General features: G+C 49.9%; 1 protein-coding gene across 3 annotated transcripts; it reads right to left on the reverse strand.

Moving 5' to 3' along the window:
* Positions 1 to 4715: 4715 nt before the first annotated feature.
* ELK4 (ETS transcription factor ELK4) lies at positions 4716 to 17360 on the reverse strand. 3 transcript variants are annotated; one of them, XM_027901275.1, is made up of 5 exons: positions 17327 to 17360; positions 9043 to 9258; positions 6820 to 7746; positions 5570 to 5686; positions 4716 to 5199 (listed from the first exon to the last, which is right to left on the reverse strand). In XM_027901275.1, the coding sequence occupies exons 2-5, from the start codon at positions 9247 to 9249 to the stop codon at positions 5101 to 5103; spliced, it is 1350 nt and encodes a 449-aa protein (XP_027757076.1). In that variant the 5' UTR covers positions 9250 to 9258; positions 17327 to 17360; the 3' UTR covers positions 4716 to 5100. The 3 variants fall into 3 exon arrangements, with proteins under 3 accessions (XP_027757076.1, XP_027757074.1, XP_027757075.1); XM_027901273.1 differs by lacking the exon at positions 17327 to 17360 and adding an exon at positions 10857 to 10989; XM_027901274.1 differs by lacking the exon at positions 17327 to 17360 and adding an exon at positions 10846 to 10985.
* Positions 17361 to 26172: the final 8812 nt, after the last annotated feature.

Raw genomic sequence — 26172 nt, forward strand, 5'->3', positions numbered from 1 at the left:
ATAATGTTTATGAAGCAGGTATCTTGCTATTCCAAAAAGGGAAATACTTCAACACGCCCATCCAAGAAGAAACACGGGCCCTGCCCAGCTTTCCTACCTGGCAGAGCCTGGTTCTGCTCAGCCCCAAACCAATCACCCTTCTGCAGTGAACAGATCCTCCTTATTTCTGTTTGTTCTTGGTATAAAAGCAGGAATAACGTGCCTCAGGTCCCGATCCAGCACACACTAAACCCAAAGCTTCACCTTTCTGCTCCAGATGGCACCAAGTCCATCAGGGACTTTCCAAAGGAGCTGCTCCTGCAAACAGATTTGCAGGAATGTACCATCCCTGTGGCTTTGCAGCTCCTCTGCTGTACCCTCATGACTAAAATTAGGCTGTGGAGAAAGATCTGGTTCCATTTCCATGAGTTCTTCTCTGGCCAGGACCAGCTCTTGCCTCCACGGTCAGCACTACTCGCTCCACGTGGAATTCCGTGTGCACAGGGGCTGATCCAAGGCAGAGCAGGAACCCCCTGGAGAACTGCACAGAACTGTCACTGCATTTTATCCTTCAGCCTTCACCTGATCTCAGCAGAGCAGCTCCAGCACGTCCCATAACCCACCATCCACGGATCTGTTCACAGCGGATTTGCTGCCCGGACCCAACAGCCACTGCCAATTCCTGTTCTGTTAAATTCCAACCCAACTATTAAAAAAAAAATATCCCTGTTTAGGCAAGACATCCTCATGAAACATCCTGAACAGCTTCTGAGCAACACGTTTGCAATCCTCGTGGATTTCTGACTGACCTGCCAAGTGTGAGGTCCTTGGGGGGGCTCTTTGCAATGCCACGCTCCGGGATGTCTTAAACCAAACCAAACCATCCATCCCCACCCCCTCAGAGGCCAGAAGGTCTCTTTTTTTTTTTTTTTCCCTATTTCTACTCTCACAGATCCACATTCTATTCCTCAACACAGGAGAGCTAGGAAATGAAACAGAACAAAACTGTTGTGGACACCCAAAACTCGAACAGCGAGTTTTAAATCGCCCGCCGGCTCCGACAACGCTCGGTAACGACGGCTGTAGTTGATTTTTCAGAGCTGGCAATACCAAGAGAGCCTCTTGATACAACACTGAGATGTACTGTAAACAAATATGCCTTAAAGAAATGGAAGAGCTTAAATCATAAAACGGGAGTACATACAAAACTGCTATAAGAACAGGAGCAGAAAGGTAACTAAAAGCTAAATGAATAAATCATGGGAAGCAAGAGTGTCAGAACTGCAGGTTCTGACAGGGGAAAACGCTGCAGAAGTGGAGCAGAACTCTCACCTGAGAAACCCATCAGTGCTCTAGGACAGCTCTGTCCTCCCACCTCAGCCTGCAGAGCTCTCACGTGAAAGCTGCAGTGACGAGGGAACCTGGCCTTGCTGCAGCTCAGTGCTGAGGAAAGCTGGGAGAAGGGGGGGTTGCACCCAAGCAGCCTTCACTGTCCTTAGAATGAGCGCTGGAAACACAAGAAGGATCTGTTTGTGAGAAATCTGAGGTCTGAAAACGTAGCAGAGGGAGGAAATTATCCCAAACAAGCCACTGAACAGGCAAAGCCTCTGTTCTCACTCACACCCTACACCAAAGACTGCATGGATCCTGAAGTCTGAGGATGCTCCGAGGTAAAGCAGTGACTTCTCAAACTCAAGGCATTTTATCACCTGCTGACCTACTGCAAAACACAGCTTGAATGTGCCAAAGACAGTGCACAGGAATTGCATTCAGCCACCACTGCTGACAAGCTCAGGTTCTGAAACAAGGCTCTGGACTTGAGCTGCTGGTTAAAAAAAAACCCCAGCGTTCCTCCATCCCTCTCCTCCCCAGGATTCCCTTCCCAGGTGAGACAGAACAGGAATGGTTCCGTAACTGGAGGGAATCATGAACCCACTCCAGCTTCCATGGGCTGCTTGTGTTGCCAGTGGCATCCTGAGAGTCCAGGATCTCAGGTGTGGCACACACAGCACCAGCAGGGCAAGGCTCCCAACTCTGCAGGAACAGCAGCAGTGACACAGAAAAGAGATTTCCAGAAGCAAGACAGATGCTCATCCAGTCCAATTCTACCACCAGCTACGAATGAACCAATGCAAATATTCCCAAGCATTCCCAACAATCCCTTGGCAACTCCAGCAACATCCACTGGTATCTAAGAAAAGGTTTCTGTAATGCTGCATTGTCATTTTTTTTTTTAAGCCACCACCACAGTGCAAACTGCCACCATGGCCAGGAAAAGAGAACCTCTATTAATTAACCCCCTCCTGCCCTACACTAAACAAAAAAACAAGTTGCAAGGAGCTGCAAAGTGCTCCTGAAGTGACCTAACAGAGAAACCAGCCCATCACATAACTGAGCCCCAAGAAGTCAGGAATGTGATCCAAAAAAAAAGAAAAAAAAGAAAAAAAAAAAAAAAAAGCTGGCAGTTCCATACCTGTCAGTAAATGTGTGTTTAATCAGGCAGCATATATACAAGATAATATTCCCTTTAAGTGACCTGAAAGTCGTAATGGAGAAAAAGGCAGCAGAGCTGCTCCTCTCCTGGAGCTTCCCGGAGAAAAGCAGGAGCCCAGGCCGGGTTCTCTTGCATACCTATGCTCAAAGTGATAAAAGTTCACAGAGAATTAAGTGCATGTGTGCACATACACGACTTTTAAACAAATAAAACTTGGCTTTTCTCCATAGGGGACAGGGAAAAGGGAAGCAATTAAATTGCAAGGGTTTTTTTTTCTTTAGTGCTCATTAATTACTTTTAAATTCTAATCCTAGCCTGCAATGTTGCTCTCAAAAGTCCACACACTCGGTGGGCGTAAAATTGGCCAACCTAAAACAACCATTAAAAAAAGTGCTGCTATTTATACATAGCTATATATATTTTTCTAGAGCAGACTCAAAAGCCACCATGCAAACCAGAAAATTCCAGATGCCTGCTCTCAGTTATCATCTGCAGTTTTGCTTCTGCACTAAAAATTAACAATAATAATGAAAAAAAACACCAAAAAACGGTCAATATTGCACATTTTAAGAGCTGCTGGCACAGGAACTTCATCCTGCATCTTGCTGATGTCTAAATGTGAAGCATTTACGCCTCTGACAGAACCCAACAGGAAGACAGGTCACTCCATGAGCTCACTCCCTGCTTCTCCACCTGAAGAAGGAAATACTCTTTTCTCCCATTCCCACTGGGCAGGTGTTCTGGATGAACAATGCCCAGGAAAAAAAAAAAAACAAACCAAAACACCAAAAATCAACCATTCCACCCACCTGTCCCAGGTGTCACGTCAGGAACACACAAAGTGGTTTACACGTTTCAGAATACAGGAAGGTAACACCACCAAGGAAGAGAAGTCTCGGGCGTTGTCAACACCCTTTGAAAGTGAATTCCAAAGCCTGCAAAAAAGTGGCAATGGGAAAACTCTGGAAAAGCTTGAGTTCACCGCTTCTCCGTGGAACAGGGTGCAGTATGTACAGCAAACACTGTCAGCTCCTCTTGCTGTGAAGGGACGATCTTCTGCTCCTGAAAACTCTGCAGGCAGCCAGGGGAGGGGGCTGAAGGAGAGAGATGTTCCCACCTGTTTTCTACTGGGTGTTTTATGGAAAAGATCCCCTTCCATCCCCATCAGCAGAAGTTGCTGCCTGACATCAGATGCCCCAAGTGGAAGGAGGGCCCAGCATCCACAGACCAAGACATCCAGACTCTGAGGGTCTGAGAGAGGAAAATCTCCCTCCTTACACTCCTCAGTTCTCTTAAAAGGCCTCCTGAGGTGTAAAAAAAAAAAAAAAAAAAAAAAATCTATCTACAAATTTCATTTCGTCTCAAATGGCTCTGGAAATGAATCCTGCATTATTAATCCATCCACACCACCAAGAAAAGCAATGCAAGAGCAGATTTACAACGAGGTCAGCACACTGCGGAACCCCCTCAGGCAGCTGGACACACTGAGCCTGATTTTGGGTCAGTGCTTCCTCAAAAAAAAAACCAAACAGCTCTAATGCAAAAGTCAAGCTAAGAGCTGGTAGAAGAGGAGCTCCTCCACTTGTGGAAAAGCAGGAAACTTTTCCAAACCTGTGGGAAAGAGCAGTTAAGGTTTAATGCTGGGACATCTGTGCTCTCACCACTGTTTGGGTGTGGAACTCCAGCACCAGGCAGCAACCTCAGCACAGGCACCCCCACCCCATCCCCCAAAACTTCCGAGGAAAATCCACCATCCTGCTCGTCCAGCAGTGAGATCACAGGCTCTGGAACAGCTCTCTGGCACAAGAAATGTTTGGACTTCAGCATTCAAACTTTCTGAGGATTGAAAGGAACTCATCCCACCAACTCATTTCCTCTCTCCAGACCTCACCTCCCCACCCAAGGGAGGGCAGGGGAGCATCCAGGCTCCAGCCAGACCGCTCCTCCCAGGGGGGGGCTGGGCTGGTGGGACACACCACCATTCCCAAATTGTCCGTATCTCAGCATATGAAGCATTTATGAATAGTCCTTGAAAATTTTCTCCCTGCAAAAAAGACGAGACGTTTTTTTACAGCAGAACAGACCAGGCTGCTTTTGTTGCTGCAGAAGTCCCCGTTGCCCCGAGGCAAAGCTGGAGTGCACACACACCCCCTTCCCCAGCATTTCCTGGAATGCCAGCTTCCATCCTGATTAGGTGTCTTCTTGCCAAGCACAGGAAGCAGAAGAACAGAGGGTTTTTTTTTTTCCCCCAGAAGTCACAGAGAAAAGACTTCCCTGACACTGTTTACTGCAGTCAGTGCAGACTCAGTTGCTGCAACACCAACCAAAAGTCCCTTTCAACCGTGTGAAATCTTCCAAACCAAGGAGGGAAGAGAACTGGAGCTGCAGCTCCTATTAAGGCGTTTGCATATACATTCCCAACCTGGGTTCTTCAGGAAAAAAAAAGGGAATTTTGTGGGGAAAAAAAAAAGGCATTTTACTTTGGAATGGGAATGGCGAAAAACTATGATTGTTGAGAATCTCTGTGTGGAACTAGAAATTGCTCATTTTAAAAAAAAAACGTGGTTAAACAGAAGTGTCCCATCTTTCCCTTGCTTGCCAATGTGTCCTTTCCAAGAGTTCATGTGCTATGTCTTCTGGAGGTCAGGGGAAAACGGGCCAGGGGTAGAGGGTCCATCCAGTCCAGACAGAGTAAATGGGCCGTGACTGTTCAGCACTGATGGAAACTAAAGAGACAAAACAAAAATGATTAGGCAAGAGGCCACTTAAATTCGCTGTTCCTCCCATATCTGTGCAGGTAGAAGCCCCCCCCAGGGAAAAAAAACCCCACCAAACCCAACAACAAAACACAACAAAGAATAAACTCCAAAGAATCCTCTTGGTTTCCACTTTTACTTTTTTTAATGCCACAACAATCCCTGCACTGAGCACTGCCCATGTCCTCAATTAACAAGTGACTTTAATACAGGCTGCTGGGAAAGCACAGGTCTAAATAGTCCCTCTGTTATAATTATCAGCTATTTCTGGAGTAAAAACGTCCAGTGCATTGTTTATTCCCCGTGTGCTGCAGTTAATTGAAAACACTCCTGAACTCACCTGAAAGAGGGTATTAGCACCTTGCAACCTGGCAGGACTGAGAGGAGCCACCGGGCTCAGGGTACTCCAGAAGTGGATGCTGGAGAGCAACGGGCTGGGAGTCAGCAGGATGGGAGTCTGGAAGAGACAGGAGAGCTGAGTGAGACCCACCCCCTGGAGCAAGAGCACGTGGAAACCCAGCCACAGCCACCTCAGCTCCTGCAGCTGCCAGGGCTGGCTCCCAGTGTCAGGAACTCCCATTCCCTGCTCCCCCTCCCCTGGCTGAGCAACCCGCCCTCTTTTCCCAACAGCTGCCAAATCCTGCTGGAACCTCCAGCGGAGCAACTCTGCCTGCAATCCAGCACCCAGCACCTGCGAGGGCTTGGGAAAACTGGGATTAGGAATCCAAAAGGAGCAGACAGCAGGCACAAGACTGGTCTGGGTGGCACTTGACAGTGTAAGTAACAATAAAACAAGTTTCCATCCAGCTTCTGAATACCCTGGATGCTCCAGGTTCACCAGCCAAACACTTCCCAGGGTGCCAGAAGAGCAACTCCACTTGCTTTTTCCCCCCCCCGTCTTCAGCCATTTTGCTTCTCAATCAGCAGCTTCCCTACAGCTTCGCTCTAATTCCAATTTATTACAGGAAAGAGATTAAATAGATACAGAATGATTTAACAGCCTAGCTGGATTCAGTTCTCTTCCAAGTTTTCCATGAGACATAAAAGCTTTCCTTTCCCACACAAAGATAACAACCAAATTAAGCAGCTGCTCTTATTGCTGTTCATGTTCACTCACAAGACTCTGGCCTTAACTAAATGCCTATATTTGAGTAAAAAAAGCTGCCAAACAGACACCTCTGTGCTTCTCTATTTTTAAAGCATTTTCAGAACCAGCTGAAGGATAAGGGCAGGGTTTAGGGTTTCTGAAATAATTCAGTTTCCCCCCCTGGCAAGGTTTACAGAGGATCCTGCTGGTGCTGGTTTGGGTTTTGCCTCCACATGCCAACCCTGCACAGACGTGCAGGGCTGACACACCACTTGGGCACCCTTTTGGGGCGAAGTTAATACCAACTGTGAATAAAACTTAGGTTTTAATTAAAGAAAAAAAAAAAAAAAAAGGAGGGGGGGGAGGGACATCCTGGGTTTCAGAACACCACACACAATGAACCAACTATTCATTTTTCCACTTGCCTTCCCTTACTGGTTTAAAATGTAACATAATCACCATTGTTACTTTAAAAAAAGAAACCAGGAAGGGAGTTGGGTTACCTGAGAGAAAAGTGCTGGAGTAAGAGAAGCAGTTGGGAGAGAAGGACTCAGAATCCCCAGGGGACTTGGATCGCTGCCCGTAATGACGAGAGTGGGAGCCAACTCCAGCCCTTTGGGTTTCTTAGATCTGGAGAGGTGATTGGCAAATTCCTTCTCCAGCACGGATGAATCCTGCTGCTCTTTGGGCTCTGGGGATTGGTGCTGAAGGCTCTGGGCCTGCTCCAGCTGCTGGGAGGCCACGGACTCGATGTCCGTGTCAATGTCCAGGTCGGGGTTGGAGCTCAGGGGCGGCGACGGGGGCGTGGAGGGGACCTGCAGAGTGGGAGACACCGAGGACATGGGCGGGGTGGGGGTGAAGCTGGTGGTTAAGTTTGGCAAAGGTGCTGGAGCTTCGGGGACGGTCAGCTTGGGCAGCACGAGCGTCTCCAGGGTCTGCAGGGTCTCCTCGGATCCCACGGGGAGGGAGGAGGACGCGGCGGGAGCGGCGGAAGCCGCGGGGGCGGCGGAGACCGCCGAGGTGGTGGAGACCAGGGGGGCCGAGGGGGGCTTTTTGGAGGGCATGGTGACAAACTTGATGACGGAGGGGGTCGGCTCCTGAGGCTTCTTCTCCGTCAGCTTCTCCGCCGGGTTCTCGATCTTGATGGAGCGGAAGAGTTTGACGCTGGAGCTGTTGAGGGAGTTGAGGGTGAAGGAGGAGTACAGGCCTGAGTGGATGTAGTCGTTGCGGCTCGAGGACTTGGCGCACGACTGGGACTTCTCCTTCCCGCAGTTTTCCACGTCCTTTGGAGCGCTGTTGACCTCCCCAAAGCCGGTCAGTTCGGGGTCCCCTTCTATCCGGCCCACGACAAGCGGGTCCATGTTTAAAATCTCCGGGTACGACACAAACTTGTACACAAACTTCTTCCCGTTCACTTTCTTAATGATATTCTGCGGGGAAGAAGATATATATATTTATATATATATTTAGACCTTCTTCAGATTAATTTTCTTCCTACAAACGCTGCCCAAAATAGGCAGAGGAATTAAAGCCTGTAATCTCTCATCAAAAAATGTTTCTTTTTTCTGCCTTAAAAACACACTGCATTCCTGCAATTCAGTCCTGCTCCCAAAGCAGCACTCCCAGAGCTCACAGACAAAACACCAAAACAGGTGAGCTCAACCTGACATTAAATACACTAAAACCAGCCTAAAACCTGACGATTTATTCTTATTTTTAAAGAAAATAAAAAATTACCCATTAACCCCCTCAGGGAACACTGACCTGGGTACAGTCAGGGTAACCTAACAGGAGAACCTGCAGTATTAAAGGGTTTCTACAGCTTTGCAGAGTTGAGAGCTGGTACTTCTAATCAGACCACTTTTATCCTTAATAAGATGATAATAAAGGAAAGTAAGTAGCTGAACTAGTCAGCAGAATGCAGGATAATCAGCTATTCCAATACCACAAAACAGCATCTGTCAAACTTGTTTTGCTCCTCAGCGAAATGCCACACGCAATTTGGGCTTCCGATCATCTCCATTTATCATGCAATTATTATTACTGAGAACTCTCAGCACAAAGCCAGATTTGTGCCACCCAACAATAAACACCAGTAACTTACCACCTGCTACCCACTGAGGTTCCTCAGAAACTGCTTTATTTTTATCTCCCACACTGGCACAGTAACAGTTGTGGGATAAACGGCTTATTGAAACCAAGGTAAGTCTTGAAGACATTTTGCTAAACAAGAGAAGCTTCTTACTCTGCTGGGCTGGAATCACTGACCATGTCAGAGGTGACATTCCGAACACATAGAGAAAAATAAAAATACTTGGGGCTGATTCACTGAAAATCCTTATTTTGAAGGTTTTTTGTAGAGACAGAAAAGATCTTACGGTGATGGAACACTCACCACCTCAACCATCATCTCCCAGTGCTGCTTTACCTGGAGTGTTGAGGATTTTAACCCTTGCAAGGGTATGTACTTTTGGAAAGGGGATAAGGATTCGACAATTCACGCACAGATTTGTGTCAGCAAAGACACGAAGACAAAACTTTGCACTTGAAACCTTATCAAATAACCAATGGCAGCACAATGATACATAAAATTAAAACCAAAAAAATTTCAAAAATCCCCACTTTTAAACAAACTAGCACAACTTCCTCAAGCCTGGGATGAAAAAGGAAACAAAGCCCATTAAGGCTGGCAAAGATGGATAAGGATTTGGAGGGGGATTTGTTACCTTCACGTAGTAGTATCTGAGCGCTCGGCTGAGTTTATCATAGTTCATGCTGGGCTTGTTCTTGCGGATCCCCCACAGCCTGGCCACCTCCTCTGCCTGCAGCAGCTTGAACTCCCCGTCGTTGGAGGTCCAACAGATGATGTTCTTGTTCTGAGGCTCTTGGAGGAGCTGGAGGAGGAACTGCCACAGGGTGATAGCACTGTCCATAGCAATGAGCTGAAAGGCAGAGAGGTAGATAAATGGGCAGGTCAGCAGAGCATTTCCCTCCTCTCCCTACAAGGGGGTGATGGAGCTGAGATGTTATTTCCAAAGCCAGCAAGAGTAAAAATTATTAGTCACCAGTCGTGAAAGATGTTCCCTGCAGAACAGAGAGGCTGAGTGCCAACTCTGTCGTCTCCTCCCACATGTCAGTACTTTTCACATGGGTTATATTTAGCCTCATTTAACTAAATCAGGTCACTTTGGGTAAGTTGCAGTGAGTCACTACCCCCAAAAAAATTTTTTTCTAAGTTGTTCCATGTTCACCCACTCTGGCTTGTACTGCTTTATGAGAAACAGCTCAGGTACACCCAGGTAAAAAAAAAAAAACACCAAAAAAAAAAAAAAAATCAAACCTCCCACTCGCCGCCTCCTTTCCATACCTGCCCCCACCTCCAACCTCAAAAACAGCAGATCAAGTAACTGCAAAGCCCCGGGAAGATGCCAGAGCAAAACAACTCCATTTTCCTTCAGTTCACACTTCTGCCTCTTCCTCATCAACCCTACTCCCCTCTCTTCCCAATCTTTCCAAGTATCAGCCCTGTTTTTCTAAAGAGTGTAAACATGAAAGCAAATAAAATTATTTCAAGCGCTGCCTTTGTTGTCTCAATTCCTGCCATGCCTTACCTACACCGCTGATTTAGGCTGAGGCTTTCTAGGACTAACATCTGCCAGCTGATTCCTGAACACCCAGAGCAGTTTTCCTTCTCAGTGTATAAATTCATCAAGGACAGACAAGGCAGAGAGACGTGATTTTTCCTTGACCATATCTGACTACACAAAACAGTATTTCCACAAACATTTTTAAGCAGGACACTAAGAATTCTGTCTGCACATAAGACACAGAGCAGACAAAATATTAATTCAGCATCTCACATGGATTCTCTTAGTTCAGAACTGTGACAATTAATGCAGTTTGAACTTATTCTTGTGAAATAAAAACAAACCCAGGTGCTCTGAAATAAGAACCACCACACTAAAAATGGTTTTATATGTCAAATTGATATTTTTTTTTTCTCCTCAGAAAAGAAACCTAAATGCAAAGGGGTTTCTATCTGGGTGAATCCACAGCCTGAGAGCCCAGCTGCTGTTCACAAGCAGAGGCATCAAGTCCAAGGACTTGTTTGAAGTCCATGTGTACACAGGGCTCAGTTTTAAGATCCAGCCAGGACTGCCAGCTCATCTTTGCTCCCAGAGCCTTTTATTCCAATCTCATTACTGCCCAGCACTTATCCAGCCCTATATAAGGAAGGGAACAGTCTCCATGTGAGAGCCTCAGCGTTCAGTGAGCCCTGAGAAAGGATTACTGGCAGTTTACACAGGGCTTATTGAAATCAGGTGCCCCGGGGCAGGTGCCTTTTTGGGCACAGCCCATCACATTTAACCTGTTTTGCAGAATCCCTGCCCCATGGCAGGCTGGGTGACTCCACAGGGCCGTGCCATTGATCAAGCCAGTTTAAATTGCTGCAATTACAGCAATCTCAACCTGAAGGACACCCACACCACGTTGTTATGCTGGCCTAAGGTGCTTTCCCTGTTAATTACCGTGCACATACAACTCCCTGCTTGCCCAAATTAATTGCTCGGCACTCTAAGAAACTCGAGGCTGTGCTTCCAGACGCTTCCCATGGCGTGCCAGCTGATCCATACGGGATCAGCTCCTCCTCAGAACTGCCTGGAATGCCCATTTGCCAGTTCCATTCCCTATCTCCCAGGCCGAGGCCGTGTCCGCTGCGGATCCTCATCCACGGGGACGCCGCGCACGCCTGTGCTGTGCAACAAGGATCTGATTCCACCACTCTGCAGAGCTGTCAGTGCCAGGGATACGTGCTAAGAGAGAGCAGGAAGATGAAGTTGAGTGATTATTCCCACGCTACATTTATCTCCAGCACTTTGGGAGCCCGGATCAGCACTGCACCAAACGGGCTGACTGATGCAACGGGAGAGGCAGCCACGTGGAAATCAGATTAGCAACAGAATTTCGGAATGGCAAAGGCTTCTTTTTTTTTTTTTTTTTAATTTTTTTTTAACCCCTCCTCCTAAAAATCCATGCAGATTGCATCCCAGAATTTAACTGCTATTATTTCATTAGCTGCTTCCCTTTAGGAAGTACCACCTCGCTGTAGCTCAAAGCTCATCAGCCTCTATCACAGCCAAGCATCCAAACCCAGGTTTGGGATCACAGCTGATTTGGCAGCCAGCTGGAGATGCACAAAGATGACACAGCAGCACTCCTGACAACACAAAGTTCAGTAACAGGGCACACATGGAGTGGCCAAAATTCTGGGAAATACAAGACATTAAAAAAAAAATTACACCTTTCCTTGCATCGAGCTGTGGCGTTCTGAGGAGCATTTACCAAATTATGAGTTCATGCTGCCCAAACCCCAGAGTTTTCCAGCTGGAAGGATCCTTCTCCCAGGGGCAGAGTTACAGACTGTACTGGAGTGTTGCACTGATCAAGCCCCTATTGATGTTTCTGGCTTTTAAAACTTTATGGGCATCACAGTTTTGTCCATCATTTGGAGGACACTTTGAGTACCCTCAGCTTTAAAAAGTCCTGTGTTAGACACATTAACAGGGTGGAAAAATCTTACTGAGACCTTGGTGTTATAGACCAGGAGCAGAGAGCACTTTAGAATTGTTCATGGATGGGTTATATTGCACATAATATTTACTGTGTATATGTAGAGGAAATGATCCCTCAGTGGAACCTCATGGGTACCTCAATGGAACAGGGAACACAGAGTTTTCCGAAGATTTTACACAAAGGGAAGGCCAGAAAACAACCCCCCATGGTGGTCAAAGCAATGGGATCACAGGTGGATCTTCAGGAGCAGCTGGAGAGCTGGGAAAGTGTAATGTGTGTATGAGAGACACCCTTGTATTGTGAACCAAGACAATTCATTTACCTTCAGTACAAAAGCTGCTTTGATGCAGCATAAGAACACATCAAAGAGCCCCTGTTTCTTCAGGAAAAAGCAGAATATAAAAAATAAAATAATCACACAAGATGTAAAATGAAAACCAGTAGAGGTGAGCTGAGCACTTCTCTTTGTTTGAGAACCAACGAACACGTTGCAAAGGTTTCTCCTCCTCCTCCTCCAGCACCCGGGGCAGGAGGAGGCAGCTGCTGCTTCTCCTGAGCCTTTACCTTGAAACCACAGGCATGAGAAGGGGCTCGAGCTCCTTGAGCTTGAGATGTTTTACAGAACATCTTCAGCTGCCCTGGAGAGGGGGATCCACACCATGGCCATGCACTCAAACCCCTCCTACACTGACACAACTCAGAAGATCCTCTTGTCCTTTTTTTTTCAAACATACACCAAAAAAACCCCACCCAACACTCTGCAGAGATGCTAAAGACCCACTAGTTAGAAAATAAAGAAATCAGGATGAGGACAGGAACCCTCTGTACCCCACGTTAACGACGCAAACAGCATTTCAGCTTCTTTCAAATTCCGTGAAAAGGCCCCAACCTCCTCGCACAGCTCCCTGTCAGCACAAACCCGACTGCTTTTTCTTCCAGATGAATGCACCAATAATTACAAACACATCACTGCAAGCCATCTTCCTGCTGAAGGTTATTTTCGTGGAGAGAGGAGAAGAAGGCCTAAGCTGAAAAGCCAACGAGGGGACGAGGCAGAGAGGCAGCACTGCTGCTCGTGACAACGGCCTTGCCCCTCCTGCACCATCTGAGCAGAGGAAAAAATAGTTGCTAGAGGCAGAGGGCAGTTATACTTTGTAATGAGTATGCTAAAATAGAGCACTATTATTGTCTTGAGATCTTCTCTGACGCCTACGGATGACCCTTGAAGTTCACCGAGGAGCTGACGGAGTTTGGCTGCAAAGCTGAGCCTTCCCCCTGCTGCTGCAGCTCCCTCCCAGGCTGCTGCAGCTCCGAGGCCCTGACTTCACAAAGCCTCAGAGCTCGCAGCACAGCCAGGACACGAGATAGGGATCTTTTCCGGTGACTTCTCCTCGAGCATCTGTGCCACAGCCACAACCAGCCTCATGTGTGATCACAGAGCCCCGGGCCCTGCAGCTCCTGGGAAGGAGGGGGTGCAGTCAGCAGTGGCACAGCAGGCAGGAGGAGTTTAGAAAGTGGCACGTGGGAATCTCACCCAGCAGCTACACTCAGTGTGGCCAAACAAACTCCCTCTGCGCTCCAGGAGGGCAGGCACCCCTCGCCAGGCCCTGAGGAGGGGGCAGGGGCAGGATCTGGGGGGGCTCAGGCCTGGCCTAACCCCCGCCACGCTCGAGGTCTTCTGGCAGATTTCCTGTGCTTTGACTCCACACCGAGTAATCTTTCACCCCCACTCATTCCAGCAGCATCTGCAGCCTGATGAGTTCTGCAGATGGGCTGAATAAAACCCACACAGGAACAAGGATGGAGCAAAGGAGAGGGAGGATGTCACACACCACCATGATTTTACCAGCTGTCACACACAGGGGACACCTCAACAGGTGACACACAGGGAGGCACAGAAACCTCTTCTCAGCTCAAAAATATAACGAAATGAAGGCAGCAACAGGTCTGGGGGACCTCACAGTGGCACAGGTGACACGTTCGGGCGAGCAAATCAAGGCTTCAGCTCCAGGAAATTCCAGGAAATCCGGGCTGGCTGTGAGCACAACGCTCTGAACTGGTCAGGCTTCACCCCTGCAGAGCCATTCCCGGGGTTTCTCGGCAGTCTGAGATGGCCATGGTGTGTGAGCAGAAGGAATTCGGAGACAATAACTCCTGCCCCGTTGTGCAATGTTCCTGTGGACACAGGGCCTTGAGAGCTGTTCCAGGAAAACAAACAGCAGCGTTGGTTGGAGGAGACTTTTGGAGGTCGCAGGCCCAAGTCCGGGCTCCAAACCTCAAAGTCTGATCAGTTTTATTCAATGCCTTTGTCCAGGCAATTAAATAAATTCATAAATAAGTGGCTGCCCCAGCCCTTTTATTTTAGCAGAGGGGCAGGGGGGTGGGACATGGCTGATCAAGTGTCTAATTAAGTGCTTATCAAAACACAACCAAGCAACCATTTCATTAGCACGGCACTGGAAATATCCTGTTCCTAATAAACCTTTCACAAAAGATTTTTCAAGCTCCTGAGACTGTGGCTCACCTGAATGGGTACTTTTAGGGTTTTATCAATTTTAATTAAATTAGAAAGAGGGGAAAAAAAACCCACCCCAAACTATTGTCCAAAAATCAGCTATTACATACCCTGACGTGGTGGGAAGCACAGAAGGGTATTGAGTCCTTTTCCAGAACACACAGACAGGTGAAATACCAGGTTAAAAACTGTTCTATGCGTAAAATAAAGTTATTATTCACAAGGAATTAAAGCAGAGATGCAGAATTCCACACCCTTAAACAAATTCCAAACCCTGGCAGCTTTCCAAGTAATAATCAAATTATACCTTCTCTAATAACTAAAGTAAAATCAAATAAGAATAAGGGGGGAAAAAAACACCCCTGACCAAATAAATTCTTGTTTTCCCCTGTTGTTTCCAAAGGAGTCAGGAAAATCAGCCTGTTCTGAAGGAGAAGTCGTGGTTATCGAGGCAGGAAGTTCCTTGGAAGGAAATGCTGGAGGATGTCCTTATGATAAGAGCTGCTCCAGACTTTTCACTGCCTAATCCTACTCCAAGCCTCCTTTTTTTTTTTTTTTTTTTTTTTTTTTTTTTTTTTTTTTTTTTTTTTTTTTTTTTTTTTTTTTTTTTTTTTTTTTTTTTTTTTTTTTTTTTTTTTTTTTTTTTTTTTTTTTTTTTTTTTTTTTTTAATTCAAAACAAATGTTGCAATAAATTTTTGGGTTCCTGGCTCAAAAAATTTCAAGTTGCTTCAGATGAAATTTAGGTGTTAACAACTATTTTGGGACTCGGGAACAAACTGTTTCGGCTTTTTAACTCCTGAGAAGCAAGTATTTGTTTTTCTTAGTGTTTTCTAGTTTTTCCTCTGTTATTTTTCTACTTGCTTCCTGAATTAGCAAACCAGGATCGGAAAACAAGCCGTGAAGGACAGCGGTGGTATCAGGATTCCCACTGGATTTATGGCTGCAGGCTCAGGTTGGCAGGGGATGAGCCAAACAGCTTCTTGGGCATTGTTTTTTAATCTCCATACAGAGACAATTGTTACCAAATAGGATTTTGAGCATCACAACTGACACTTGAAAGTGTTTAACCTGATGGAAAAAACAGTGAAAAAGGGGGGATTTCAAGGTACTTTCTCCAGCTGCTCCAATTCCTGACCCTCCATCCCTGGCTGAGGACGACTGACCTCCCAACACTGATAGTTTTATGGATAAACCTCATTTCCCTGCTTTTCCACACTCTGCTGAGCATTCTCCCTTTCCTAGCTCTCTTTTTTTTAGGATATGAGAGCACGGGAAGGTTTAGGACAGACAGAGAGAATGGGAAACTTCAAACCCAAAGCACCTTTGATCAGTCCCTGCCAGTGATGGGACTGTTCCCTGACTAAGCCACGAAAACACTGATTTCCCTGGAAGCTCCTAAGCAGATTACAGTTGCTTCCTCCTGAAGATGGGCCGAGGGGGATGTTTACCACCAGCAGATTAAATTGGCTCCGATGGGCACGAGTGAAGCGAAAGCATCCTCAGCTCAGAGCAAGGTCTTGCACACTGTGGAGCAACCCCAAACAACAGGTTAAAGGGGTTCACGTCCATCCCAGCTTGATTATGAAAGGGAAGTCTCATTTAAGCTGGAAAAGCTCTCCTTTAACAATGTTTATGATACACTCGGCCCCGTTGCCATGGCGATGGAACAACTATTCCCTCCAAACAGGCGCTGAGACCCTAAAAATAAACAGCCCGACCGAAATCACGAACGCGCCGCTGTGTCAGGCACGGGGAGAGCGTTTGTTGGGAACAGGATGGGCAGAGAGAAATGCTAATGACTGGATTCTGCTCCCCCCACCCCTCCCCAAACGCCCACAAAGCAATCCCTGCGTTTCTCGGGAGCTGCTCCTTAAAAACACCACCGAAGAGCTCCCATTTCCAGCCCCCCTGGCACAGCACATTAGTGGGGGTTGGCTCTGGAGGTAGTACAGGTGTGTGCATGGACATGTGCATACAAAATAAAGGATCCCAGCAGGGATTTGCATACTTTCCCCTCCGCCCCTCCTCGTGGATGTGGGCAGGAATCCACCCAGCTCGGGGAGGGCAGTGCAGGAGGACTAAAGGGAAAAAAAAAAAAAAAAAGCAAGGAAAAAACAGTGGTGGAGCGAGGAATTGGAAAACAACAGCCCCCTGGATCCAACCAACCAGCCCCTAAATCCAGTCAGCCCCTGGATCCAAACAGGCACTGAATCCAGCCAGCCAATCCCTGGATCCGAACAACCCCTGGATCCCACCAGCCAACCAACCCACCCTGGGATCAAAACAGGCACCGAATCCAACCAGCCAGCCCCCTAAATCCAATCAGTCCCCGGATCCAAACTATCACTGGCTTCAATCAGTCAACCCCTGAATCCAGCAAATCCCTGGATCCAACCAGCCAAGCCCTGGATCCAAAGAACCCCTGGATCCAGCCAACCAACCAGTCCCTGGATCCCAGCAACCACTGGATCCCAACAATCAACCCCTGGATCCAACCAACCACCCCCTAAATCCAATGAATCCCTGGATCCAAACAACCCCTGGATCCCGCCAGCCCCCGGACCCAAGGAATCCTTGGATCCAGCCAACCAACCAACCACTGGATCCAACCAACCACTGGATTCCCACAATCAACTCCTGGATCCAACCAACCACCCCCTAAATCCAGCGAATCCCCGGATCCAAACAACCCCTGGATCCCGCCAGCGCCCGGACCCAAGGAATCCCTGGATCCAGCCCACCCCCGGATGCAAACCCCCAACGCCGGCCCCCCCCTCCCCGAGCCCCGAGCCTGCCCCAGGCGGGCACCGCTCCCTGCCCGGGGCAGGCGGGACAGCCCCGGCCCCCCCGGGATCCCCGTCCCGCCCGTCCCGCAGCCCCGCGCGGGGGGAACCGCTCGGCCCCCGCCCGCCCCGCTCACCGAGGAGGAGCCCCGCCGGTGCCCGGGCGCGGCGCTCCCGTGCGGTGCCGGTGCTGGGCGCGGCCCCCCCCGCCGTCCCTCATGCCCGGCCCGGCCGCCGGGGCCGCATCCCGGGCGGGCGGGCGGGCGGGCGGAGCGCGGGGCGGCCGCGTTACACACGGCGGGGCGGCCGCTTGACCCTCCGCGGCCGCCGTAGCGCCGCTCCCGCCCACGGCCCCGCGGCTCGGCCAATGGCGGCGCGGCGCGGGGGGGCCGCTGGCCAATGGGAGGGCGCGGCCCGAGCGGAGCGGTCCCCGCGCGGTCCTAGTGCCCGGCCCGCCGCCCGCGGCCATGTGCCCGCGGCCCGGCCACGGGGGGACACGGACACGGGTGGGGCCGGGAATGGGGGGGAGACCCCCAGGAATGCGGGGCGTGATGAGGGAGGGGAAGGGGCGCAGGGTGGAGCGCGGCAAAACGGGTAAAAAAATTTAAAGTAAAACCATCCTAAATGCAAATAAGCGACCACTGGATCCCAACCAAGAGACCCCTGGATTTAGACAAACCAGCCACTGGATCCAAGAAAATCCACCCCTGGATCCAAAAGAAACCCCTCCCCTGCATCCAAACATCCAAACAAACATCTAAACCAAACCTTGGATGCAAACAAGCAACCACTGGATCCAACCAACTCGCCCCTCTGGATCCCATGAACCGAGCCCTGGATCCAAACAACCCCTTATTTTTATTTAAAAAAAAAAAAAAAAAAAAAAAAGTGACGAGGTCCATCCTTCCAGAGCAGAGAGATTTTACCAGCAAAGCGAGGCAAAGGCAGGAGCCTTAATCACCCTGGAGCTCATTAAAGCTGTTGGGTTGGGTGGGCAAAGGCCTCCAAGATCATCTCATTCCACCCCCTGCCATGGGCAGGGACACCTTCCACCAGCCCAGGTTGCTCCAAGTTTATCCAACCTGGCCTTGGACACTCCCAGCGATGGGGCAGCCACAGCTTCTCTGCCCAACCTGTGCCAGGGCCTGCCCACCCTCCCAGGGAAGGATTTCTCCCCAGTATCCCATCTAACCTTGCCCTGTGTCAGTGGGAAGTCATTTCCCCTTGTCCTGTCCCTCCAGACCCTGATCCAAAGCCCCTCTCCAGCTCTCCAGGAGCCTTTCTGAGATATCCCCCTCAAAAACTCTCCTCATACCAATGGGACACCCCAGTTACTTCCCACTGGATCGGGCACTGAGAAGGCAACGCTTTCCCTCTTCCCTCAGTGAACAAACAGCCTCTCCGTGGGATTCCCACCCTTTGGCACGGGAGAAGAGAGTTTTGGAGCGGCCCTTCATGCCAAAACACGCAGCTCCTGTTTCCTGGGCTGGTGAAAGGTTACCTGAGACTCCACAAAGCCTCTGCACGTTTTGTTTGTGCCTCCTCACAGACCCGAGTCCTGCTCCACGGGCACAACCCAAAGCACCACAGCCAGGGATGGTGTTTTTTTTGGGGAATTACCACCATCCCTAAACACGGGAGTTGTAGCTCAGCTCCTGGTTAAGCCTGAGCAGCTCCAGCCACCTTTAAAAGCTGCTTCTGTGAAGGAAATTCCCTGTTTTTACCAGGTCATCTCCTTCAGCTGGTCCCACCCGGAGCCAAATGAAGCAAAAAGGAGGTTTGTAATTTCGGGAACACGATCCTGCATTTCACAACACCTTCAAATAACTCTTTATCAGAGCTTCCCTGCACAGTCACAGGGAAACAGGAGGGAGATGAAAGCAGAGAAAGTCAGAGTTTAGGATCTGAGATGCCTTTTGACTGCAGGGATGAGGTACAGGGGTTTCCCCCAGAGCACTTTGTCATGGGAAGGGAGGAAGTTTTCGACCAAGGCAATCATTATTTATTCATTTACAGAAGTTAATTTTATTTTAAAATGCAGTAGTTAAGAGGATGGTTCCTGGTTTTCCCAGCTGCACTTCCAAAGTAAATAAAAAAAACAGTGAGAGAGACCAGGGAAGAGAAGGAAAGCAGAAAAAGGTACAAAAAATCCTCCACAAACATCCAGAGTGAGTTTCTTCAGCTTTTGAAGTAATTCCCCCCCTCTGAAGTGAAAGCATGTCCGTATTTCCTTTTCCTGTGGAAAGCATCAGTCATTATTTCCACGGAGCACTTCACATTATCAGCACTGCTCTTCCCTTGGGAATGACCCAGGAGCAGCTGGGAGCTCAGGAGGTCCCTTTCCCAAGGCACTGAGCAGTTATCTCCTCAGCTCTACCCCATTTTCACTGCAGATGAGTCAAACCCAACCAAGCCACAGTGAGCCAGACCTGCTGACAAACTCCACCAGCTTTTCCCTGTGCCCATCCCTCTTCCCTGCCACGCTCCATCCCAAGTTTTTCCTCTGTTTAAAGCCTGGACTCCCTTCTCCCACCCTGAGACAAAAAAAAAATAAAAAAAACAAAGAGGGAAATAACACAAAGCCCTCTCAGGCTCTTCCTGTGAAGTCAGAGGTGGGAGGTTTGCCAACATCTCTGTGTGTGTGTGCACCTCAACCAGAGCTCATTCCCTTTCCTTGGGAAGGGACCAGCACCTGGGAGTGCACAGGGAACGCTCCCAAAACCAGCTGGTTTCTCCAGGAGCTCCAGATGAAAAACCCCCCAGGAACTGGCACCCCCTGTGCTGGGCCTTTGAGAGTGGGAGAACGACACAGCTCCAAACAGGAGCATTTCCCACAATCCAGGATCACACAGACCTGGTCTGTCACTTGGGCTGAACCCAAAGAGGCAGCACACAAAAAAATCACCCCCACCCCAGCATCCCAAGGACCTCAAGGGCTTCAGCTGCAGCTGCATCCCTTAGGGTGACGCTACTGACAGCTTTTTTTTTTTTTTAGAGGCATAATAAATTTCCTGCTTTGTGCAACTCCCACTTGGTTCTGCTCCCGCTGCCGTTCCAACCCAACGTGGGCTTGTTCCTATCTTAGACACCATCACAAGGGGAGAGACACAGGACAAGACAAAGGGATGGGATGAAACCAAGCAGGCAACAAGGCAGGGTTTGGAAAGAGCCCATATGCAAAAACACACCTTTTAAAAAGGCAGCTGATGTGCAAAGGCATTTTGAAGAGAAAGGGGCAGCAGAGAAAAAGAGTCAAACACATCTCAGTCAGGATTTCAGGGAGTGTTGATCAGGTGGCAGCACCTAGAGATGGATTTTGCAAGTGCTGGGCAAGGGCAGAGTCCTGAAGGGATACAGAACCCCCAGCTGTAGGGAAACACAGCACAACCCGGCCAGAGAGATGTCCAAAAGCACTGACTTATCCAAAAAGAGAAGCCTTCCTGCAAGGTTCTGGCTCTGCCGTGACATGAGGGAGGGTCAGGAGGGGATGGGAAGCCAGAAAATTATGCAACAGCTAATCAGGCCCTAAGGAGGCCTCGCTCCAGAACACACAGGTGCTATTTTAATCCAGCTCCTAATTCCAAGACTGAGCACTGGCAATCTCAGAGCTGTTCTGCTCATTCCTTGGTTTTTAGAAGTGTTGTGCCTCACTAGCAGGAGGATACACTCACATGGGAAGAGCCTTTAGATGAGGGAAGGGTTGTTTGTCTGGTTTTTAAAAGTTCCCCAGTGAAAAAAAAACCACTTGTTGCTCTCTCGGGAAGCTTAATATTTAGGGCCTTTTTGGATCACAGAATGCCAGGATAGTTTGGGTTGGAAAGGACCTTAAAGCTCATCTCATTCCACCCCCTGCCATGGGCAGGGACACCTTCCACCATCCTGGATTTCTCACTGAGGCCTCAGGTCCCAGTATTAGAATCCCAGGATGTGAGAAGGCATCTCCTCACAAAGATCCCCAAGACCCTGCAGGATGCCCACAGAGTATTTCAAAGCACTGAGGGACCCCCAAATACCTGCAAACCTTCCCTTTTAGAGCACCTTGAAGATGATGAAGTAACTCACTTCCCATCCCTGTGTTCCCTTCCACGCCCAAGACCTCTTATTTCTCAGACCCAATAAAGCCTTTTTCCTCTGTTTTGGTTTTTTTTTTGGTGTTTCATTTCAGGAAGAAGCAGAATCGCCCAGTTACACGAGAACTTCACTCCCCAGCGAGGAGCAGGGCTGGAATTTTTTGTCAGAAGGGCTCATCATCCCCCTGACTCAAGGCAGCTCAGAGGTGGTTTCAGGTGCTTATGAAAGTTCAGCCCTAAAGCTGCGCACCAGAGAGGTCTGGTTGTTGCACAACGTTGCCAAACGAGTTCCCGCTGCCTTACACAGCCCTTCTCCTACCAAACACACAGTTCCCCTCCTGAAGTTCCCACATCCTGAGTAAAATTCCTGATGGAACGCTTGGAAACCTCACTGGTTCCCCTCAGCTGACCCACCTGAACCGGTCATGGGGCAGGGACCATTGATGTGGCAGCTGGAATTTCATCTCCGGGCCTGTTGTTTGTGCAAACAAAACCCCAGGTCTGAAATAGCAGAGGTGAGAAGCCAGACTGCAGCTCGCTCAGCTCCCTTAGCAAGGAGCTGTGAAGCTGTAAATGAGGGGAATTCAGAGCAATTCACACGAAAAGAACCGACGACGTTTCCAAAAGCGACCACGGATCCGTGGATGTCGAAGCACGGATCTGATTCCCCCCCTTTCCCCACTCCCACCACGTACTTTCTGCGCCAAAAAAAGGCTTTATCTGGGTGGATTTTCGAGGGAAGCAGGGAAGGATAAGCCTTTTCTGTACCACTGCCCAGTTCCTGGATCAAACACAGAATGTCACGACTGACCAGACACCGTCACCCCCCCACCGTGTCCTCTCCCACAGGGAATTCATCCCATCAGCCAGAAACCTCCCCCTCTTTGGGGGCAAACCCTCAGCAAGCAAAGTGTTTTACCTGCACAGGCAGTGGAGAGCAGCTCCTAGGAAAGGTGCATCCCTGCAAACCACCTGTCCCCAGTCCATGCTAAGGGCAAACCCCCAGCCTGGGGTTGGGGTCACCGAGCCCTGCGGGGCGAGCGACGGACAAAAACCACTCTCCAAGCAGCCTCATTCCTGCATGGAGATGTTCTTCCCTGCTCCAGCCTCCCTGGGAGTGCTCTTGTGCCTCCTTAGAAAGCTGATTATGAAGGAGCAAGTCAAGCCCAGCCAGATGTTTTAATTGAGCTCGTTTGTTCATTAACCCCTCAGTCCCCAGGGCAGCTCCCCCGGGCAGAGCATCAGGTGTGAGCTCCTGCCTGCCCTGCGGCACAGGGATGGGACAGACCCACACCTTGGCAAGGAAACCTCGTGTTTTGTGCTCATTGATGGCTCCAGAAGAGCTTGAATCACCTCCCGGGGCACGTGTGATCCAAAACAGGGCTCCTTCCTTTTTCCTCCCAGCTTCAGGCCCAAGAAGTGCTGAGGGGACACCTGAGGGTCAAAACCTTGCCCACAGAGCTGCAAACCTTCCCTGTTCTGTATCCCATTAGCAGCTCCCACCTTTTGTCACTCAGGGCCAGGATCTGGCCCTGCTGGTGGCACTGGATGAACTCTCAAATGACCCTCTTTGCCTGTTCAATCCCGTTCCCACAAAGTGATTTTTTTCCCTGTTCTTCCCAAAAATCCTCAAATTCTAGTTTCCTCCCCGCCTCAAGCCAAATTCTGCTGCTGAACCAGTGTGAGAAACAGCAGCTCCTCCAAGAATTACATTTGCCCCCAATGAAACTGAACTCTGGAAGGCAGAATCATTAATAAAAATCCAGTTCTGATTTTAATAAGGAGGGGAAAAAAAAAAAAAAAAAGAGGAAAACGAAACCCCTAATGCCGTGATCCATCTTAGAGCCATATTTCCAAAGGGGCTTTAAAGCAGGCTGTGGATTTGCACTGGCCCTTGGCTCATCCCCCAGGATGAGCAGCCAGCACGAGCTCCACGTGGGCAGCTCGGGATGTCACCGCTGTCACTCGTGCTGCCGAGGATGGAGGGCTCTGCACTGCGCTCCTGCTAAATCCAGAGCCCCAGCTGCAAATTTAGAAACGTTGCCTGAATTTCTCTCCGTGCTCTCCCACGTCCTGCCCTGCTACAACTCCCGTCTGCCTGCGTGGATTTCTTAAAAAGCACTGCTTAGCAACCTGACAGCCTTTTGGCTCCCAGCACAAGGCAACTGGTCCCTCCCATTCCCACTCCTCCAGCAGGGAATCCATGGCAGGCACATGGATTCACTTAGAGCACCATCTGAGGCAGAGCCAGGTTAAGGCCCTGGTGACACTTGTGTCACCCCTTGGCAGCCCCAGCGCTTTTCTGTCTGTGGGGAGCCAGAAGGATCCTCATCCCTCCTGCTGCCACAGGTCACATCTCACTTCCCCAGTGAGCGTTTCTGTGGAGCAACATCCTTACTGGAGCAAAGGATGGGTAATTACAGAGCCTCCAGTAAACCTTGTAAGCCATCCAAAGTCCCCAGAGGGAAGCAGGTGAGAGACTACAACACCCATTGCACAAGAGATACGGATCTAGGGTGGGTTATTTTATAAAAATCTCTCCTCTCCCTTTGTGGTTCTTCTAAAGAAAGGGCAAAACAAACGAGGCAGGCTGTTAAGTCCCCGCTGTTCCCAGCCCAGCAGTTCCATCCCAGGAGCAGAGTAGACCCTCTGGAGGACAGAGAAGGGCTTGGGATCGAGGATGAGACTCGGCCGTTCCTGCCCCACAGTTTGGAAAGGTGCAGCCTCACCGCTTGCCTTGGGCTGGGAGCGGAGGGAGGCAGGATGGGGCAGGTCCAGAGTGAGCAGGGAGTGCTGTGAGCGAGTCTGGAGCGAGGCAGAAGAGCAAAGGGGGACAGATAAAAAAGCACGAGGCGGGGCATGAGTCACGTTGGCACGTGGCCTCTGCAGAGAGCCCTCCAGCAAAGAGGGCATGAAGTGAATTCCTTGCCAGGCAAAAAGGCTCTGGAACAAAAGGCAGCCCAAAATAGGCTCTGGAATACCTGTGTGCTCCCAGCTCATCCCCGGAGGGGCAGCAGCACACACACACACCTGGGACCTGTTCCTTGCTGGCATCTGGCCATGCTTGACCAGGCCAGGAGCAGCCACAGCAGCCCCAGATCTCCAGCTAATCCTTGGGAAAGCCGCCTTCCCTGCCCAGAGGGGAGAGCTCTCCCCAGACAGCCAAGATGAGGGTTGCAGGTCTCACGTCCTGGCACTCACAGGGAAGCCTCGCTGCAGGCAGCGGCTTTCCATGCAGCCTATCCACACCTTCCCACTCAGGAGCTGAGGAGGAAGGAGTTTTAAGCCAGGATCAAGAAACCAGCCCTCCCAGACCTTTGGGGAAGGCTTTGGATGTGCAGGTGAGCAGCGTGGCTCCAGCTCTTCGTGCCCTAAGCCCTGCCGTGCCGCCCGGGGATGGGGAATGCCGGCGATGCGGGTGTTCTCCCAGAAAACACCCCAGCCCTCTGGAATCACAACAGCAGCTCCATTAGCTGGGGCTCTTCCTGCAGCCACAGCCAGTTCCCCACTTGGCTGAGGCTGGAGCCTGGCCAGGAGCCGTCCTTCAGCTTGTTTCCACAAAGAGGGATCCAAACCCTGGCTTTAGTTACGTTCCTCCTCTGTGGAAACAGCATTTCTGCATGCTAGGGGTTAGACTTGAGGGAAAATTTTCCTGTTTCTGGGGGCCAGAAGTGTGGGGGAAGAGGACCTTTCTCTTTAGTGCTTGTAGAGCATCAGGTCCTGGCCTGAATTGTGGCCCCTGGAATGACAAATAGCAGGAGAAACAAGGTCATCAGGGAGACCCCCAGAGAACCTCAGTGGTGGAAAGTGCCCTCCCCCATCCATCTCCACTGCATCAGCATCTCCTTCAGGGGCAGCATGAGCATCCCTAAATATTCCAGATTAAGAACAAAACAAGGACTTGCAGCTCCCTTGCTCCTTCTTTCACTGCTGTGACTTCAGCAAAGCTGGAAGAGCTGCAGGGAGGAGCAGGCACCAACATCCACATCTCCAGCCACACGACACAGTCCCCGGGGTGGATTCCTTCCCCAGCCTGTGTGTCTCACACAGAAGTCTGGTGTCTCACCCAGAGGTGCATCTACCACCCCTTGGAGAAGGACACCATATCCATCCCCACCTCTCCAGCTTCTCCCTTCCCCAGAGTCACCACCAAAAAAACAGCTGTAGGGACCAGAGAACAACCTCTCTGCTGTGCAAACCCGCCCTCCACAGGGCAGGGAACAGAGATCAGCTCATTTCCCAGTCCTTGCTTTGGGCACAACTCCACACTCCTCCCTAAAGCAGCTCAAGGGCAGCGTGAGACAAGCACGTGAAGGCCTGAGCTGGGAGAACATGGGGGTATCAGCAGCAGGGCACGGGCACAGCCGAGTTAGAGCCTGCAGGGCACTAAATATCAGCTCGAGACGTGCTGGCAAAGCCACGTGGAAAGGGCACCCTGCCTGCCTCGAACTCCTGACGCTTATTCTGTGTTTGTACAAGCACAGAATTCCCTCCCAGATGTTTGCAGAAGCTCAGGAACTTGGCACAGGGGCGAGGAGTTGGCCTTTAATTAACCAGAAGTCAAATACAAGACGGACGTCAGAGCCCTGCAGCTGCTCTGACCCCCTGATAGGGGCTCTCAGCTCTTCTGGGGTCTCACAAATCCCTGTCTCTCCTTGACACTCTCCTTTCATGTTAAAAAGGACTCTTCTGGTGCTGCTTTCCTGAACCCTTTGAGGGCACACATCTCCTTTCACCCCCTGCCACGGGCAGGGACACCTCCCACTATCTTGGCCCCATCCAAGCCCCATCCAGCCTGTTCTTGAACACTTCCAGGGATGGCACATCCAAAGCTCCCCTGGGCTGGACATACCCTGCTCTGTCTCTCAAGGTGTGCAAATCCTGCCGACCTCAACCCAACCCCACTCCCCTAC

Source organism: Empidonax traillii, unplaced genomic scaffold (assembly GCF_003031625.1).
Source record: "Empidonax traillii isolate 1590-97213 ecotype Southwest subspecies unplaced genomic scaffold, ASM303162v1 scaffold769:size436185, whole genome shotgun sequence".
Lineage (NCBI taxonomy): Eukaryota > Metazoa > Chordata > Aves > Passeriformes > Tyrannidae > Empidonax > Empidonax traillii.

What these genes read in the sequence shown, in the direction of transcription:
- ELK4 (XM_027901273.1), bottom strand. Translation starts at nt 10,988, where the DNA reads ATGGGCATTCCAGGCAGTTCTGAGGAGGAGCTGATCCCGTATGGATCA. An exon ending in ATTTGGGCAAGCAGGGAGTT is followed by an intron (nt 9,259 to 10,856) that starts GTATGTGCACGG and finishes TCTGCCTTTCAG; the next exon opens with CTCATTGCTATGGACAGTGC. An exon ending in TCAGATACTACTACGTGAAG is followed by an intron (nt 7,747 to 9,042) that starts GTAACAAATCCC and finishes TCTTCCCCGCAG; the next exon opens with AATATCATTAAGAAAGTGAA.